Raw genomic sequence first — 20,125 nt, forward strand, 5'->3', positions numbered from 1 at the left:
ATATATTAAAAGTATATTTATCCTATATTATCTAACCGAGAGACTGTAGATATACATTGGATACCAGGGTATTGGTCCTAACGAATTCTTTGTTCTGGATCCCAAGTTTCACTGCAACATTAGCCATTTGGTTCACAAATAAAGAACGGCCCTAGTAACTCGACAAAACCACAATTGAACCTCGGAAAGCTTTATAACATGAAACATGAACTACAAAAGGACATTAATCAGCCGAACACACACTAAAGAGTTTAATTACTATCAATCCACAAGCAATGGATGGAAAGAAAGAAAAGTAAAAAGAAGAGGAGGAAATTTTGGTATTATAGTGCAGATAGTTTTGAGTACAAGAGAGAATAAAATTTTCACTTGCCAAAAGAAATAAAAATATGTGGATTAGATCAACTTTAGCACACAGTGCGTAACAGCTCCAATCTGAGAAACGACCTGAGAAGTTTCTTACATGAGTTAGGGCAAAGCAAGGATACACCAAATAGACAAGAATAATTTCCACTCTGCCAAAAATAGCCGAATATAGCCTGATCCACATAGTTGATGCTCCTTCCAGCTCAAATCTGAAAGAAAACAACAGAGCTTCTAAGATATTGCACAGTACTGCGTGCCAGACTGGGGAAAAATCAAAATGTAATCAAGAATGAGAGTAGAAATCGTGCAACCTTAATAACCTCAATTCGCACAGAAAAACATCATACAACTACAATATCAAGTAGACATGCATTAAGAGTACCAACTATATTCACCTAGCAATTAACAGCAAGATATTTATCGAATTGTCACAAGGGAAACAACACTTAGGAAACTACACAAAAGAGAAAACATACTAATTGCTATGATAGATATCCTCTTTGCAGTTCCTTTGAGTGGGACCGACCAATGGAAAAAAAATAATGTAATCTTTCTCTCCAATAGTTTACTGAAGAATGTTATTAGATAGATCTCATGATAAAATATTGTGGAGGTTAAAACAGCTATATCACATACTTCCACAAGATAAGGTAAAAATAGTTAGAAAGACCAAATAATAAAACCAGTATCAGGCACTAGATGGGTGCCTAGGTGGATGATCAGATAAGTATTGCCAACATTTGGAAAAGAAAGTACGTAATCAAACATAAATAATCCATCTAGCAAGTGCCTAGGTAGATGATCAGAGAACAAGGCAGCCCAAAGTTAGTAGAAGAATAGATACAACTTATAACGATAAAAAAAAATCAAAATGTAACATATTCAAGTGAGAACATAGTCAACCATCATGAAGTTTCAGGTGAAAACTTCGTAAAATAATGAAAAAGTACTTAATCAAGATCATCATGTGGTTTTTTAACTTGCAGTACATCTTTTTATCTTCGATTTCTAGGGTTTGAAATCACGAAATGCAAGCTCTAGTTATACATTATCTGTATGCCAGCTCTAGTTATACATTGGGTTAAAAGTTGCACTTGTTATGATTAAGAAATCAAATAAATGAGTTATCTTCTGCAGGAAGATAATCAAGCATCACAACATGTTACGCAGTGAGAGAGCCAGGATCAGCAAATAAAATACAAAGTCCAGAACACAGCCTAGTGAGGCTAGACAACTGGCAACTATGGTATCGTAGCTTGCAAAGTGGCATCCATATACCATCAATCTAGGACTTGTACAATAAGCCCAATTAGTCTTATTATCCCAAACTAAAAAACCAATAGTTAGTAGGATATAAGTAAGTAGCATCCTTAGCTTTGATCCTAAATTCCTAAGTTATATATTCACGCTAATAAAGGTCTTTGATTTCCAATGTTCAAATTTACAACATACAGCAATTGCGATTTAATAGCACTAGAATAACGCTTGGTCAAAATCTTGACCATCAAATTCACTTCATATTACTGAAGCTGTAGCAAGCTAAGTTTAGTATTCCAAATATACCCAAGTATTAGCAGCTCAAAAACAATTACAATAGTTCCAATAGAAACAACTAAAACTAAATTAAGGAGCAACACTAGGATATAACAAGTCAAGCATCAAAACTTATTTACCTAGCGTCCAAGATAAGGAGGCAAGCTAGTCCCAATAGACCCTATACCAGCCTGAGACCTCACAGCAGCTGTTGAAGACAACTGATTATTCTGGTAAGCTCCTAATCCTTGCAAAGCTGCTTGCGATCCATAATTCCCAATAACACTGGGGCTAATAGTATTGATTCCTGATACACCTCCACCTATCCCTAACCCAACTCCATAAGGACGCGGTGTAGGCCCCGTACTTCTTCCCAAAGGAGAAACCCCTGCTAACCCTGCTGCTACCCCTGGATTCAGCAACCCAATTCCTGCATTCTGACCTAAAAGGCCAACAGCAGCAGCCGGATTCATCGCCTGATTGAGGCCCATTAGTGACTGTGAAGCATAGACCATCGCAAGGTCATTCGCCTGCGGAACTATAACAGGTGCAGAAACCGGCACGGCGGTGTTCTTAGGCTTAAGCCCCTCAAGCGCCCTCTGGCACTGCAATTCACACCCATCAAACACTTTCTTCGGCTCTTGAAGAGCCCGAGCGCACGCCTCCATCGTCTTATACACAAATATCGCGAAACCTCGCAGATTCCCAGTAACGCGGTCGCCACCAAGTGGCCCCTCCTCGATCTCACCAAATTGTGCGAAGAACGCACGAAGGCGGTCCGGGGACACATGCGTCGGCACATTGCTGACATACAGCTTTCGGCCCGTGGGCTCCACGACTGGACCCTGCGCTCCGGGTGGGCCGAAGGATGCCAACTGGCATGAGGTGAGGCGGCCGCCGATGCGCTTCTGGGGTTCTTTGAGGGCGCCGCGGGCGGCGGCAGCGGAGCGGAAGAGGACAAAGCCGTAGCCCTTGCAGTGGCCGGTGGCGCGGTCGGAGACGACCTTGCATTCCTCGATGGCGCCGAAGGGGGAGAAGGCGGCGGCGAGGGCGTCGGTGGTGGTGTCCCAACCGAGGCCGTGGACGAACACGTTGCGGTGGGCCGGGTCTGATCTTGACGAGGCGAAGATCCGAGAGTAGATGGCCGGGGTCCTTGTAGCCGCCTCCGCTAAGAGATCCACCAATTGGTCCTTCCCGAAGGGCTCGAGAAGCTTCCGGATCGCGTCGCGATCCAAGGGGTCGATCTTTCCGTCGTCAGCTTCCTTCTTCTCTTCTTCGTCTTCCTCCTCCTCCTCTTCATCGGAGGAGGAAGCATCTTCTTCTACCTCTTCAACTTCTTCTTCTTCTTCAACTTCTGCTTCTTCAATTTCTTCTTCTTCTTCTTCTTCTTCTTCTTCTTCTTCTTCTTCTTCTTCAATTTCCTCTTCCTCGGAGGAGGACGGTTCGGGTTCGGGTTCTGGTTCGGGTTCGGGCACAGGGACGGGCTTTCGCTTCTTCGCCATTATAGAGGTGAGGATAAGTGCGGAAGAAACGTAATTTTAGGGTTTTGGAAGCAGCACGGAGGAGGAGAGAGAGGTCGTAGTCTCGTTCTCTCGTGTCGTAACAATTATTAGGCCCTGGCCCATGAAGCAACTGTCTATTATATTAGAGGAGTTTGGGCCCCACCCAACCCAATCCGAACAATGCTAATATATAAATAGAGCAGCTTGATAGTTGATACACACCTAATATGAATTAATTTTATTTCAACAAATATAACGTAGAGCACATCTTCAAATGTAATATATAAATAGATAAATAGCTCAACCATCCGAAAGGTGGAAAATGCCAATGAAAAAGTGAGGATAGAGGATAGCGCTATTAACAGTCTCAACTTCGGCATGTGGGGTGGGGGGTTGAATTTAATTAATTGGTTTTATATTTTAGTCTCAATTTTTTATATATTAAATTTAATTAGATATAAAGAAATAAAATAATATTCAATTATTAAACTAAGTTTAGAGTATCTAAACTAATTGAGAGACTCTCCTAGAACTCAAACCAAATGAGTTGAGAGTTTTATAATTGTAGAGAACATAACAACAAAAGGACACAACATCCTGATCGTAGAGTTGTCTAAGTTTGAGCATCGAGATCACTAATAAAATCCTTAAAATGCGTTAGACTTGTGGGCTTTGTTTGGTTTCAGTTCAAGGACTGTAATTTAATAACTAAACATAATTTTTTTAAAATTAAGACTATAAAATAAGATCAACTAATTAAGTTCATAATTTAACTTAAACCAAATGAGCCTATTAGCTATGAGTCAACCTTCCAACTATTATTCACCGAACCATCGCTCTTTCATTGCTCCAAAAAATAAAATACTCTTCCTTTGGTGATAAAAAAGATGACTTATTTTATGATCATTAATATATAATGTAAATTTACTTCTAGTAATACCTAAAATGTGAATTTATTTTCTATAACAATAGCATAGAAGGAGCGACGGTCAGCAACGATCAGAAAAGTATTCACAACTATTAATTACTTATATTTTTATGAGTTTTATAAATTTATTATGTAATATTCTTATGAATGTGATAAATATTTTTACTTACTTCCAAGTATTTACCGGTGTAGATCATAATTTATAGTTTGTATTATTTTAGTAAGCGTTTATTACTATCCATATTTTTCCAAATACAAAAATGACATTATAGTGTATTTGTTTTAAAAAATAGATTAACTCGTAGAAGGTAATTCACAGTAATTATTTTATGTATTATATAAATATATAAGAGAGCAAATTATTATTAGAATAAGTGACAGGATATTATGATTTACTAGAAGGATCTATTAAATCATACATAATTCTTAAAAAAAACTTGATATAAAATAAAACTTAAATGGACCGGGTACTAAAATCGAAAATCGACATTTTCAATGCAGATCATCCCATTCTGAATCTATTCATCCGTTTAAACACCGTATATTGAGGAGTTCCAAACAGTTATGAGTTTTTTTTTAAATTTTATTTTTTATATAAATAAATAATTTTTTAATAAATCACACCTTATATTTTATATTTCGTAATTCACGCGGATTTATAATCGTAACCTTATTTTTATCTTATAATTCTTATTTAATATTTTGATGTTATTTTGGCTAACTAAAGTCGATCAAGTTACTAAAATATCACTATCATTCCTCTCATTACTATATTCCGGTATCATTTTTTCCACCTATCTTCATCATCTTTACTTTTATCACCATCTTTTCTCATCTTTCTCTCCTTTTCTCTCCTTTCAGTTTTGTCTCCTTCTCATGTTATTATTCTTCTTCAAGAAGACATTAGTAATTTATGTATTTATAATTTTTTTTATATTAAATTAACTCAGTGTATTAAATAAAAGTTATATTGGTAAAGGATAGACCGATTAGAAACTTCTTAAAGATAAGTTATGAATTAAAAAATAAATAAAATATAAGATGTGATTTATAAGAATAAAAAATAAAAAAGTCAACAAAAAAAGATAATTGAGAATTAACAGAGAAAGCCAATAAACACCCAAAAAAGAGGAACTCCTACTCTACGCACCAACGGCATTTGCTCAGCATCGTCTTTATCATGGTCTCAATCGCGAGTCGTTTTCCACGGTGCTTGACTTAGTTGGAAGCACGAGAAGAAGCACGCGAAGAACCGAGGAGGCCTCTCTTTTGGCGCAAAACTCCTGATAAAATTCCCCAGATACCCTTATCAGGAGCCACTCGTGTGTCTCGTCACCTTCTCAACCGCTCACACGAGACATATTCGCCATTTATTTAATTTCCCAGGGCAAAAGTGGAACTTTCTTCGTCGTACTCGGCGGAGAGTCCAAAGTTCTCGGGACGAAAAATAAAAAAGAATTCTCAAGGTAAAATGGGAAATAAAAAGGAAAAAACAGCGAGTCTTTCGAAACTCGAAAATTGGTACTAAATTCCTAAAATGCCACTATCTTTTTGATAAAAAGACGCAGATAAAATGACCGTAATAGTCCTCATGTCAGCACGAGCGGCCGAAGGACGTTTCTTACGACAGCACGTGCTATCCTTACGGACGTCAGAAATCGAACGGCCGGTAATCCTTACCAAGACTATCTCCCCGTTTACGACCTTCCGATCGATGTTACTATTAATATAAACGATGGGGAATTCCGTTAGGCTTCACCGCGAGGACTCTTTTGGGAATGCCAAAAAAAGGAAGTGGCCTGACACGTGAGCGAAGAGACATGACATCACTACCGCATATAAATTCCATACTATCCTAAATTCGCATCCGTCCAGATTTCCGTTACCCGATCGTCTACCGACCACGTGGCACGCAATTATCGCATACTAATTGGTATGCGGCTTTGGCATACGGCGTGGCACTCGGAGTATTAATACAAGGAGGAGGGTTTAGGGAGAGAAGAATAGAGGAGAAGAAGACGAGAGAAGGGGCTGGGGTGTTTGGAAGAAGTCGGCTTTCGAAAACTCGCTCTGCTTCGTTCCTTCTACGGTAAATTCTTTCATTCCTCCAAGTGTACCAAGGAATCTTCTAGGATTTATTCTCTGGTTCGAATCCGGATGTTTTTGGAGTTATTAGTGTGTTTGCCTTTAGATTCTGTTGTTCCTTTCCTCTGCGGAAAATGAGAGTTTTGAAGAGGTTTAAACAGTGGTATAAGGGATTTTTTACGATTTGTGGTCGTTTTGAGTGGATTTTTAGTTAAGTGAAGCTCGATTTCATTCAGTTTTAATTTCTCCCTTTTTGTTTTCGTAATGTTTCAAGCAAATCCTTGTAATGTTGGTAGTTGTTTGGTAATTTTTGTTTTGTTTAGAAAATGATTTGATTGTTACTAGTTTTAGGGTTTTACAGATCGCTACCTGGAGATACGTCTCTGTTTTTGTTTGTATATTTTCGTAGCCCACATGCATATAATCTACCTCTCGTTCTTTTGATGCTCCAAAATTCCACTGACCATTTGATGCACGTCTGCCTGTTTGCTTCATAGCAATCTGTTGCTCCGTGTTGCAACGCTAGTCTTCAGATATTCTCTAGTAGTTTTAATTCGATTTCGTGGCACTATAAGCGGTACAGAGTTCATATACATCTGGGTTTTCTTGTTTCGTGGAACTATATTATATTATCTCATGTTATAACTTGTTAGTCCAGTATGTTATCTCATTGTTATAACCTGTTAGTCTAGTAGGGTTTTCTGTAACTTCCTTGACTTTTCAAAGAGATTTATACTGTTTTGCAGCATGTTAGTCATCATGATTTCATGTGAATGTAAGTGTCTTTTTTTTGGGTTAAGCTATATTACAATGTAGTTCTATGTTTTCTTCCGTCAAAATTGTGCCTATTAGCAGAATTGTTGTCATGGTGAAGCTCTATCTTTCCTTTGAGCACCTGATTGTTTGTCTTATGCTCTTCTGCATCCAGTTTGTTATCGTGTCACATTATGTCCCTGCAATCATTTACCTAGTAGGCCATAGGAGGTGGATGTTTTCATTTTAGTCATCATGCTTTCATGTGTATGTATGTCTGTTTTTGGTTAAGCTATGTTACAATGTAGTTCTCTGTTTTCTTAGGTCAAAACAGAAACTTTTTTAAATTTCCTCTTTGCAGCACATGTCATGAAACTTTATTTTTTCTGTTGGAGTGCCTGATTGATTTTGTCGTATACTATTGCCACCTGGTTCAATCTATACACACGTTTTCTATGCTATCTTGTGCATATTATGTCCCTGCAATCATTTATATATTTGGCCATAGGTATTGGATGCTCATATGTGATTGTTTATCTGCCAGCTGCCTTTTATATCTAATTTTCCATATGTGTTGTATATATAAATAGTAATGCTTGTCATAGTTTTTTGGATGGTGTAACTTCCATTTTTTTGGGTCTCATCTAATACATGGGAGAATTTCTTGTGAAAACATAGCTGCTTCGAACTTCAGAGGTAGTGACTGACCTTTAGGATGTTTTGAGCTTCTTGAATCTGCCTCCTGACTTTGCATTATTTTTGTTACCCTGCTTTATAAAGTTGTTGCATTGTCTTCACAGTGAACTGACTAATTGAGATTCTAACGATGTCATGTCCTGCTTCCTTAATTGTAGATTTCTTCATCTTCTGTATATAATGTTTTTTTTTCATCATTAGGTTATTTACTAAGAGATGGAGGCACATGATGGATTCGACCCAGGTCAAGGAGAGGACCTACCGCCTCCTCCGCCAATACCTCCAAATGTGGTACCTATTAAAGCGGAATCAGAGCGAAATTCTCCTCCTAAAAAGGCATCAAAGACTAAACGGGTGCCAATGCCGAGACCTGGGCTCGGACGAAAAGGGCAACCTGTTCCTCTTTATACTAATCATTTTAAAGTGTCTGTCCGCAGTATGGATGATAATTTTTATCACTACAGTGTATGAACTATTTTCTTCCTTGCCAACTACTTAACGTCAATTGCAAAGAACACTTAAACATTCTCAATGCATTGCAAAATAGGTTTCCTTGAAATATGAAGATGACCGTCCTGTGGATGGAAAAGGTATTGGGAGGAGAGTAATTGACAAGTTACACCAGACTTATGACTCTGAACTTGGTAACAAGGACTTTGCCTATGATGGCGAGAAAAGTTTGTTCACTATTGGTGCTCTTCCTCAAGTTAACAATGAGTTTACTGTTGTACTGGAGGATATCTCCTCTGGCAGGTACCTTAACTTTTGCCACCTTCCCCATTTTCCTGCTTTATGAGATGGTCAAATCTGTTCTTTTGATGACCTGTTTTCGTCTTGAAAGTAGAACTGCTGGCAATGGAAGCCCAGGGGGAAATGACAGCCCTGGAGAGAATGAGAGGAAACGTGTTAGGCGGCCATATCAGACAAAAACCTTTAAAGTTGAGCTTAGTTTTGCTGCTAAAATTCCCATGCAGGCCATATCACAGGCCTTGAGAGGTCATGATTCTGAGAACTCCCAAGAGGCTTTGCGTGTTCTTGATATCATATTGAGACAGCATTCAGCAAAACAGTATGTTCTATTCCCGTCTTTATTGAATATGGTACTCTATTCATCCATCTGTAGTGTGATGTATATTATTAAATTTTCTGGGTATCTTATGGTGATTTTATGATTTTATGTAGGGGATGCCTCCTTGTTCGCCAGTCTTTTTTCCGTGACAACCCGTCAAATTATATTGACTTGGGTGGTGGTGTCCTGGGTTGCAGAGGATTCCATTCCAGTTTTCGTACAACCCAAAGTGGCCTGTCACTTAATATTGGTATGCTTGTGATCTAAAAGAGTTCATATTTTGACCTCCACTTTTCTCATTTTCATATAGGCCCTAGTTTGCCTGCTTCTTCTTGCTTGATTTATTGGTTGCTAATGTTGCACTTTTTTTTCCCCCGCTTAGATGTCTCAACGACCATGATCGTTAGACCAGGGCCAGTCGTCGATTTTCTTATTGCAAATCAAAAGGTTAATAATCCATTTCAAATTGACTGGGCAAAGGTGAGTTTTGAACTTGATGATGCGCTAATGTCTTTTATATTATGGGAACAAGTTTTCTTAAAAAAAGTGGTGTTTGAGGTAGATGCAGTTAATTTTAGTTGCATTCTCTTGAATACTTTCACATGGATCTTATTATTTCTCATTTTGGCCTTATAGGCTAAGCGCACACTCAAAAATCTGAGAGTGAAGACAAGCCCATCAAATACTGAATATAAGATTGTTGGTCTGAGCGAACGACCATGCAACGAGCAGATGTATGCACCTCTTGGTTTTACCTTGTCAGGATCTTATTTTGTTAAGTTTCATATGACTATCGTTTTTTCATTATATACTATTATTATCAGTTTGTAAGGATAAGCAAATTTCTTTCTGTTTACTTTTGCTGTATATTGTTTGCACCTAATCTATTCGACTAGCTTAATGGATTGATAAACAAGGAAGGATTGAAGGAAGGCTCGCACTTTCCAATGTTGGCATTATTAATTTATTAAATTCCTTGCTAAAGGATTACTTATTTGTTAAATTGTTTTTCCAGGTTCACATTGAAGCAGAGAAATGGTAGAGATGGAAATGGTGATTGTGAAGTTAATACAGTAGAAATAACGGTTTACGATTACTTTGTTAAATATCGGAACATAGAATTGAGGTATTCTGCTGAGCTGCCGTGCATTAATGTTGGGAAGCCGAAGCGTCCCACATACTTCCCAATTGAGGTTTGAAAAATGTTTTCCATTTGTTGGGATTTAATGTAATTATTAGTGATGCTGCCTTTTAATTTTCTTTAATGGTAACTATGGGGGTGGTTCTTACACTTTGTAGCTATGCTCACTAGTTTCCCTACAAAGATATACGAAAGCATTATCAACACTTCAGCGCTCCTCGCTAGTCGAAAAGTCCAGGCAGAAGCCCCAAGAGAGAATGGGTGCTCTCAATGATGTAAGTCCTTATCTCTATAATATGTATATAATTGTAGTATTCATGTTAACTTTATTGCCCATGATTTTTATTTCTTTTCTTGTTAGGCATTACGGCACAACAATTATGATGCTGAACCTATGTTACGGGCATGTGGTATTTCTATTGCTCCTAGTTTTACTCAAGTGGAAGGCCGTATTTTACAGCCTCCTAAGGTTGGTGGCAACAATAATAATTCATTGTTGCTGACTTTTGGGTCCTAGTATGTCTGCTTCAATATCTTTGAGTAGCTGAAATAAATTTCTTGTGCTATAGCTGAAAGTTGGTAATGGTGAAGATTTTTTTCCACGAAATGGGCGCTGGAACTTCAATAACAAGGTGATCTTTGTCATGCTCAGCTTTGAACTGTATTTACTTTATAAACATGATAATTATTTTCTTTTCAATTGCAGAAACTAAACCAGCCTACCACTGTTGACCGTTGGGCTGTCGTCAATTTTTCTGCTCGTTGCGATATAAGATCTCTTGTTCGGGATCTGATCAAATGTGGAGGAATGAAAGGAATTGTAGGTTATTTTTGTCTCTGATAGCAATTTAGCATTCTCTAAAGATGTCTCTCTTGTTGATGCTAAGCTATTTCGCAGTCCATTGAAGACCCGTTTGATGTCTTTGAAGAGTCTCCTCAGATGAGGCGTTCCCCCCCTACTGCTAGAGTAGAGGAAATGTTTGAACAGATCAAGAACAAGCTTCCGGGGGCACCAAGATTTCTTTTATGCCTTCTGCCTGAGCGGAAAAATTCTGATATTTATGGTTTGATTCAAGCATTACTTTTTAGCATCATACGATACTGCTGCCAAACATTTTTTTGGCCCTCTTTAATTGATGAATCTTGGCTATGTCATAGGTCCATGGAAACGAAAATGCCTTTCTGAATTTGGAATTGTTACTCAATGTATTGCTCCAACTAGAGTTAACGACCAGTATCTCACCAATGTGCTGCTAAAGATTAATGCCAAGGTACACTAGCACATGCTTTGCTTCCTTATCTTGGTTCACTTGACTTTCTTGTGTTTGTTGACTAATTCCTTTCTGCCTTTCACAGTTGGGAGGAATGAACTCGCTGCTGCAAGTTGAGCATTCTCCTGCTATTCCACTTGTGTCAAAGATACCCACAATTATATTGGGAATGGATGTTTCCCATGGGTCACCTGGGCAATCTGATTTGCCATCAATTGCTGCCGTAAGTATTCCACAAGTATATTGGTCACTATGGATTATTTTTTTCAAATTCTCTGCATGCAATCCACAACATCCTAATCCATTTTTTTCATCTACATTGATTTTCTTTTTGTGGTTCTGGGTTGCCATTAGGTTGTTAGTTCTAGACAGTGGCCACTTATTTCACGATATAGGGCAGCTGTCCGAACACAGTCTCCAAAGGTGGAAATGATTGACTCTCTGTTTAAACCTTCAGGAAATGATGATGAAGGCATCGTTCGGTAAGCTTCATGTCATTCTTTTCATAGTTACTTTCATGATATGCTATTTTCCTGTTTTGGTAGTTACAAGTTCTATTAGAAGTTGGGATCTCGTTAATTACTTTTATCATGTGTTTATATTTTGTACTTCACTTAAATAAATTGTTTCAGTATTGCTGTTTCATTGCTGAACCTTTTCCAATTTAATGCCTCAGAGAACTGCTGGTTGATTTCTATACCAGTTCACAAAAAAGAAAACCTGATCAGATTGTTATATTCAGGTATGTCTTCCAAATAAGCTGTCACTACATTTTTGCATTACTGATGAGTTCTCCATGCAGAAGATTGTGATCTTTATCTTTTTACTATTTATAAGTGTTATATGTCATTGTATTGTATGTAAGATATGCTACTGCATTTTTTGTTTTTCTTATTTATGCTTGCCTGGGATGGCTGATTGATCAAATTATAAAATTTCTGTTGACAAGTATTGCAGAAAATTAGTTGTCAACAATTTGCTGAGTTGGCAAGCATTTATTAATTCAGATTAGATTTGATCCAAATTTTTGTCTTGCATTTAGTTTGACAAACGTTCTTACTTGTGCTTTATACTGTTTTTTCTGGCTCTTGAAGCATTTGGTGCATCCTCTTTTTTATTGTGCACTAATTTTGAATTGTGTATGCTGGCTTTTAGGGATGGAGTAAGTGAATCACAATTCAATCAGGTCCTAAACATTGAGTTGGATCAAATTATTGAGGTGAATTTAGTATAGAATCCTCTGTTGCCTCTTTAGATATGCAAACTTCATTTTATTTCTTTTGATGATATGTCTAATTTCTGTTTTGCTGCTGCAGGCTTGTAAATTTCTTGACGAGCAATGGTCTCCAAAGTTCACAGTAATTGTTGCCCAAAAGAACCATCATACCAAGTTCTTCCAACATGGTTCACCTGATAATGTAGCTCCTGGTAAGCTTCTTAATTCTGACTGCTCAGTAGTCAAGAGACGAATTTCAGATCCTTCCCTTTATCTGTTGATGACAAATTTGTGTGGTATCCTGTGCCAAATTTACACTCATTTATTTTTCTATGTGCAGGCACAGTGGTAGACAATAAAGTATGTCATCCTCGAAATTATGACTTCTACATGTGCTCGCATGCCGGGATGATAGTAAGTCCTCAACGAAACTCTACTTTTCAATCTGGACTTGCTGTCTATTAGCTGGAATTAAGATATGTTCTGAGTGTAAATATGATAACCTCTTCCTTGTTATCTCTTAGTTGCCTTGTGATTTAAAACTATTACATGAGGCTTTGTTATTGTTTTACACTTTTTTGATTTTTTTTTCCCTGTTTTTAAAAGCTGAGACAATCCCATTTTGTTTTCTGAATTCTTATTTTCTTCATTCTTTCAGTAATTTATTTTTGATAGATAGGGCAGAATGACAATTACCTATTCTCCATCTAAGGAGTAATACTGCTGATTTGTTTTTAATAAACTAGGGTACTACAAGACCCACACATTATCATGTGTTGCTTGATGAGATTGGATTCTCTCCTGATGACCTTCAGGAGCTTGTTCATTCACTGTCCTATGTGTAAGTGAATTTATTTGAATTCATTCATTACATTTCGCAAAATCTGAAACCAATATTTTTAAGTAACATGAATTGTTTGGACATCTCAGCTACCAGAGGAGCACCACAGCAATCTCTGTCGGTTAGTCGAATCTTTTTGCCAGTTCTCATCTTCAAACCTCATTTAATCTGGATGAGCAACCTATGTATTTACTAATTGTAACTTCTGATTCTAACAGTGTTCTTTTTTTTTTTCAGTTGCACCAATCTGCTATGCTCACCTGGCTGCAGCACAGGTGGGCCAATTCATTAAATTTGATGACATGTCTGAAACGTCTTCCAGCCACGGTGGGCATACCTCTGCAGGGAGCATTCCGGTTCCTGAATTGCCTCGACTCCATGAGAAAGTGAGCAGCTCCATGTTCTTTTGCTAGGATGGCGTCGTTATTTGTTACATGGAAGCCAAATCTCGTTTTGGACAAAGTATTGCTATATACCAGCCTCTTTAACTTTATTTGTATATATTCGCGGGCTTTGTGGTGCTTTATATGGCTCTCTCTCTCTCTCTCTCTCTCTCTAAAACAGATAAGTTCTGATGCTTTAAACGAGATGGCTATTTTGTAAAGCTAGCATCTAGCATGCAAGGACGTATATTTGGCTGCTTTAGATGAAGCTTTTTTGCTGCCCAATTTATATGGCGTACATAGTTTAGTGGCTCTCTTTCATGTGAATTTTTTATCCCCCTTTCTGTAATTTGTAAGTAGGTTTTGTTGATTGTTATCTTTGTTTTTCTTAAAGTGCCCTTAAAAAAAGTAGTTAAAAAGGGTTTCGTGGGGGCAAATTTTCCGACTTTATAAAGAAGCAATGTGCTCAAGAAGATGTTTGGAATAAATCAATAAGATGTTTGATTACATTAGCCAATGTTGGCAATTATTCCAATATCTTAACACTTTTATGTGACCCTAAGCTCTGTTGTTCCCTTATCCCATCTCGTTATGAAAGAGTATTCTGCGAAAGTGAGCATACTGTACGATTTCACTCACTGCTTAATATATACACCGCTAGCTTTCCTCTCATCTCGGCGTATTTTATTAAACCAAACCCTAGCCGAATAAAATCTTGGGTCCCTATTCCGCTCAGAGCGCTCTTCCTCATCTCTAACGCCATGGCTAAGAAGCGAAAGCTCGAGACTAAGAAGGAGATCGAGGCCAATTCCACCCATGAAGAAGCCCCGGTGGAAGAACCCGTCGAGGAATCCACCAGGGAGGAAGCCAACGATGATGGCGTTGAGGAGGTCGTCAAGCAAGAAACGGTACCCGAGTCCGAGTCCAAACCTGAACTCCCCGATCCCTCGTCCTCCTCCTCCCTCGACGGCAACGGCGCAACTGCCGCCAGCTCAGCCGCCGCCGTCGTTGATAGCGACGAGGAGGATGAGGACGACAGCGACCCGGCATCGATCCAGAAGCTCCTTGAAACTTTCCCCAAGGACCAGCTCGTTGACATCCTCCGCGACGCGGTGGTGCGCCACCGCGACGTCCTCGCGGACGTCCGCCGGTTCGCCGACGCCGACCCCGCCCTCCGCAAGATCTTTGTCCACGGCCTCGGGTGGGACACTAACGCGGATACCCTCGCCGCCGCCTTCCGAGAGTACGGCAAGATCGAGGACTGTAAAGCCGTCGTCGACAAGCTCACCGGGAAATCCAAGGGCTATGGCTTCATCCTCTTCAAACGCCGCTCCGGCGCACGGCGAGCCCTGATGCAGCCCCAGAAGCGTATCGGGAACCGGATGACCGCGTGCCAGCTTGCATCGGCAGGCCCTGCGCCGCCCCCGGCCCCTGCTCCACCACCGGTCTCGGAGTATACCCTGCGGAAGATATTCGTCAGCAACGTGGGAGCCGACATCGACCCGCAAAAGCTTCTGCAGTTCTTCGCTCGATATGGGGAAATTGAGGAGGGGCCCCTTGGGTTGGATAAGGCTACTGGGAGGCCGAAAGGTTTCGCCCTTTTCGTTTACAAGACGGTTGAAAGTGCCAGGAAGGCTTTGGAGGAGCCGCACAAGAACTTCGAGGGGCATACCTTGCATTGCCAGAAGGCAATTGATGGGCCGAAGCCGGGAAAGGGCGGGTTCCATCAAGGCGGAGCTCATGGGTCGCACTTTGGTAGGAATGAAAGTTCTGGGTTTGGTGGTGGAATGGGGAGTCATATTGTAGGAACCGCTGGAACTGGGCACTTGATGGCGCCTCCGGCTACTGGTTTGGGATTCAACCAGGCAGCACCGCCAGCTGCGGCAGCAGCGGCGGCTGCAGCAGGGTTGAATCCAGCATTGGGGCAGGCTCTGACTGCAATCCTTGCTACTCAAGGGCAGGGATTGGGGTTAAGTAACCTGCTGGGTTCATTGGGGACTAGTGGAGTGGGGTCGCCGGCGGTCAACCATGGTGTTCCCAGTGGAGGACACGGGATGCATGGTGTTTATGGTAATCAAGGACCGGCTGTAGGGAACCCTGGGATGCTAGGAGGCTACGGGGCTGCAGGAGCAATGCAGGGTGGATATGGGAATGTGCCAACGGGACAGGGAGGATCTGGGAGGAATCAGCAAGGACTTGGACACTTGGGTGGTGCAGGACCTTACATGGGTCACTAGGTAAGAGACAGGTAAGGGCTAGGTATCTCTATACAGATTATTGACATAGTTTTGTATCTTATATTCACATGTAGAATATGAGGTAATAACATACTATCTTTATATATATATATATATATATATATATATATATAGGTAATTATTTCTGCATTGGTTACACATGCAGTCTTCCCCTTCAATTAATGTTTCTTTTTTTTTTCATGTAAATGCAATATGATGTTATCTTAATACTTCTTTTTCTAGTTTTGCCCACTGTAATATCACCTTGGGAGTGTGTCACCATGTATAATATATATAGATTGTGTCAAATTATTAAAACATCATTCAAGTTTTAATCTACGGAAATATAACCACAAAGGTAACATTGTATAACTAAGAGCAATATTTTCAACAACTGATTATATGTACCATGCTATGCTAATGTGTGTTTATTTGCTTCACCATATTGGTGAATGCATAGTTTATCTTCATCCTCCAGCCAATTGCGTTGTGCTTTGCATAGCATGCCTATTTTTCTTTTCAAATGTCTACGTAGTCTTTTAATATCAGCTAATTGCTTAAGTATAACATGCATGGGTAATGTGTATCCACTAGGTGAAGCAAGATATTTTTCAAATATTCTTGTTGATGATTTTAATGTTTTGTGATCTGTAGTAAGGAACTTCAAATGTCTGAAAACTACTCGTCTTGCTTATTAACTAAAGATGAGAAGTGGAAGTTTCTTTTCTTTTAAAGTTCTGTGATATTTCTTTTTCTGCAGTTACTTTGTCTTTTTTTTAAATTTTTTTGAACACCCATATTCTCTAGCATTTCTTTTGTGGATTATTGCTAGATTTTTTTACTGATTTGCTTGGAGAAATTTCTGTAAAGAACATGTTTGGAAATTATATTTCAATTTTATGTTATAAGGCTTATAGGTGCTTCTGCGTTTGCAGCAATGTCTTTTTTATTGTTTTATGTACTGTCTCTAAACTTGAAAATACTTTTGTATTTGAAGAAACTCACGCTTTCTCTATTCATCTTGCAGATCCTTGTCTTGTTGCTAATATCTCTATTTTGTTGTGGGCAAATGATTAATCTGGAATTCCTACTTCTGCGACTAAAACAATGCTGTTTTGAGCTTTTTATAGCTTCCTTACTCTAAACTTGGGTTTTCTATGTTCTAAGATATTTAACTTCCTTTCTACTATTTTAGTTTCTTCAAGAGCCGTTAAATGGCTCATGACTCTTATTGTAAAAACTGTGGATTTTAAGCTTCCGGAGATTGTTATGTTTTCTAAACTTCTTCATAAGCTTATTGTCATCCTATCTCTGAGCAATTAGTTTTTTCATACCTACAACTTGCATGAAATCTAAAAATTTTCTGCTACGAGTTGCTTCTTTGTTAAAAATTTACCGACCAGAAATATCAAAAGCTATCTTCAGTTTGTTTCTAAGATGTTGATTTTTTTGGTTTTATCTTATTATTGAACCATTCCATCGACTTGTCCCTGTACAGACAGAAGAGATTCATAAATGCAGTCTTTTAACAAACTAATGGTGTATTCTCATGCTCCGACTATGCAGGTAAGAGTTTGGGAGATCTAGGTTTGCCTTTACTTTTAAAGTTGTCTATATTTATAAAAGCCTTTCCTCTTCTCCTTTTGTTGAAAGATGGATATTCTCTGACTGAGTTTGTCCAGATTGCTCAGTATTAGGCAGGATCAATTTATAAACAGCCCACTTACTTTCCATTTATGTTGGGATTGCCCTTTCTGGTTTCCAGTCCTTCTGATGGTTATGATACATTATTTGGTTGTTAATACCTGTAGCTCTATGCAGTAATTTTGTGAGCGCCACTTATGGATTGTTGCTATAATTGGAAAATTCCTTCACATCTCCTTGATGCCTCTAAGTGGAAAAGAGTTTTTTAAATTGGGTTTCTTGTGAAGATGTACTCTTTTTTTGGCTTGTTGATCAAGCGGTCTCCTCTTTGCATCGATTATGGAATCCAATCTTGATGCATTACTTCGACTCTAGGATTTCAGATTGTGAGACACTGTTCCAAACTTTGTTCAAACTGAAAATCTAACCTATAACTAGGTTGATTAGTACGTAGTTTTATATCTTGCAAATTATTTTCATTTATAGGAATGTAAAATTAATTTAAGTAGCTAGACCTTCACATTTTCTACGTGAATCTTTTTCCTGAAGAGAGTTCTGGACAACTTCCCCATTCGCTAAACTATATATTGACTAATACTATGTAACGTTATGTTGGATTATAAGCTTTGAAGAGACGTCTGGGCTTTGCAAGGTATGGTTGGGCATGGCAGAAGATTTAAGAGGTATGTGGCCGGACTTTCGTTCAGTATCCTTTTAGAGTTGCTTCTACCATTACACCTACATATGCATCTCTACTGAATTGGCTATCCAAGTATAGGAAGAATCGGGAGATTGGCTGCGAAGAGGTTTTCAGATGATTGTACGGAATAGATTCAATTAGTATTTTATTCATTCTACAGAGGGACCTTTATATCATGTTCCTATGTTTGTGCTTCTTGTTAAATCTTAATAGGTGCTATCTTTTACCTCAAAAATTGATTGGCATATGTTTTATATCACTTAGTCCAATTTTCTCTGAAAACATTTCTAATTAAGCATCGATCTTTAATTGGAGTTGTTAGGAGAATCACAAGTTCGATTTTAAACATTAGCAATCTTGAACAATGAAGAGAGTGTTGGTGAATGATAGTGCATGCTGGCCCTAGCTGAGCTCTCAGTTAGGGTTTCAGTTCTTTTCTCCCCTCGCGCTAAGGGTTGTTGCGTCGTTGCTGGTGACTTGCCCCCCCCCCCCCCCCCCCCCCCTCCTCTCTCTCTCTCTTCTCTCTTTTTTTTTTCTCTCTTTTTCATCCTCACTCATCTTTCCTCCCTGTCATCCCCTATCGTTGTTTTCTTATGATTTCTGTAATGTTCGATCGATGATGCGTTACCATCGCTATTTTCTATCTCTTTGCTGGGCTTGGTTTGACTTCATTGCATCCTTCACTTCGCCCCAGCCTTCTCTTCGATCTTTACCCATGACCTCTACAATTGCTCTTCCCTCGTCCTTCACTTGTGTCCATTTCCTCTATCGTGCTGTTCTCACAGATGTGAGGAGACGTTTCGCTGTTTTTGTTGCCTTTGTAACTTCAAGCGAGTGTGCCGCTAGTTCTCTAGTTCGGGTCATAGCATTTATTTTATTTTATTTTGTTTTCATCTTATGTCTCTACTGTAATCTCACTTCTCTAACTTTTCAAAGATTTACAGGACTATGTCCATGTTTCCCGGTTAGCAATAGAGGGGGCATAGGTTGATTTTGGATCTTTAGCTTATGTGATTCTTTGAAGTTGTGCTTCACTGTAACTTTTTGTGTGCCCTACGGCCAGATATATTCTATGATATAATATAAGTTTATGCGGGGTTAGAAAAGACTGGTGCAATAAAGAGCGACGTCTGTGATTTCCTTGCGTCCTTTAGGAATCATGGTGATTTATATGATGCTATCCCAACTCCACACCCAAAACAAGTTTATGCTACACTAATTGAAAAAAAAAATTCATTTGAAAATAAAGAATAAGAGTGAATTTTAGTGTGATATTTAGTAAATTTTTCACTGAAAGTTGATAATTTATTAAAATAAAATATTAGAAAAAAAAAGAGAGATGGAATTATAAGCCTAAAATCTCCATATTATTTACCCATGGGTCGCTTTCTATTTTAATGGCAAGGGCGAGGGATAGGGATAGGGATAGGGATAGGGGGTGGGTTTGATCTGCTATTGGCAGTCCACAAAGTCCATGCGTAGTGGTGCATTGGTGCCGTTACTCTGAAGATTTATATACTTCTTCCTCCTGGTGGGACGTCCCACCGCCCACAGATCCTTTAAGGAGCGGTTTGCTTTACCTCCTCCTCCTCCTCCTCCTCCTATTGATTGGAATGTATGTTACTGTTAATTTTCCCCAGGGATAGATCTGTCCATATAATTAACTATTCCTTTCTCTGATTGGATTGGGATTGGTATTGGGATTGGTAAAGCATGATGGATCTAGTCTCCATCCATGCTTATTTATTATGCTCATTATT

The 20,125-nt window shown here is 38.9% G+C and overlaps 3 protein-coding genes across 4 annotated transcripts; 2 read left to right on the top strand and 1 right to left on the bottom strand.

Moving 5' to 3' along the window:
• Positions 1-296: 296 nt before the first annotated feature.
• LOC140764714 (UBP1-associated protein 2B-like) lies at positions 297-3,490 on the bottom strand. Its single transcript, XM_073103428.1, has 2 exons — positions 2,040-3,490; positions 297-575 (listed from the first exon to the last, which is right to left on the bottom strand). The coding sequence occupies exon 1, from the start codon at positions 3,399-3,401 to the stop codon at positions 2,040-2,042; it is 1,362 nt and encodes a 453-aa protein (XP_072959529.1). The 5' UTR covers positions 3,402-3,490; the 3' UTR covers positions 297-575.
• Positions 3,491-6,280: 2,790 nt separating this feature from the next.
• On the top strand, positions 6,281-14,052 carry LOC140764712 (protein argonaute 4B-like). The gene is made up of 23 exons (XM_073103425.1): positions 6,281-6,418; positions 8,065-8,328; positions 8,411-8,616; positions 8,708-8,932; positions 9,046-9,182; positions 9,315-9,412; positions 9,569-9,666; positions 9,948-10,125; positions 10,232-10,348; positions 10,435-10,542; positions 10,643-10,705; positions 10,780-10,893; positions 10,972-11,137; positions 11,232-11,344; positions 11,430-11,567; positions 11,699-11,826; positions 12,021-12,086; positions 12,500-12,563; positions 12,661-12,772; positions 12,901-12,974; positions 13,307-13,401; positions 13,491-13,522; positions 13,639-14,052. Exons 2-23 carry the CDS (start codon positions 8,080-8,082, stop codon positions 13,812-13,814), a joined length of 2,757 nt encoding a protein of 918 aa, XP_072959526.1. The 5' UTR covers positions 6,281-6,418; positions 8,065-8,079; the 3' UTR covers positions 13,815-14,052.
• Positions 14,053-14,433: 381 nt separating this feature from the next.
• Positions 14,434-17,758, top strand: LOC140764713 (UBP1-associated protein 2B-like). 2 transcript variants are annotated; one of them, XM_073103427.1, is made up of 2 exons: positions 14,434-16,021; positions 17,049-17,758. In XM_073103427.1, the coding sequence occupies exon 1, from the start codon at positions 14,546-14,548 to the stop codon at positions 16,019-16,021; it is 1,476 nt and encodes a 491-aa protein (XP_072959528.1). In that variant the 5' UTR covers positions 14,434-14,545; the 3' UTR covers positions 17,049-17,758. The 2 variants fall into 2 exon arrangements, with proteins under 2 accessions (XP_072959528.1, XP_072959527.1); XM_073103426.1 differs by having other exon boundaries at positions 14,435-16,032.
• Positions 17,759-20,125: the final 2,367 nt, after the last annotated feature.

This window comes from Typha angustifolia, chromosome 8 (genome assembly GCF_048772165.1).
Source record: "Typha angustifolia cultivar Huaian chromosome 8, ASM4877216v1, whole genome shotgun sequence".
NCBI classification, from domain to species: domain Eukaryota; kingdom Viridiplantae; phylum Streptophyta; class Magnoliopsida; order Poales; family Typhaceae; genus Typha; species Typha angustifolia.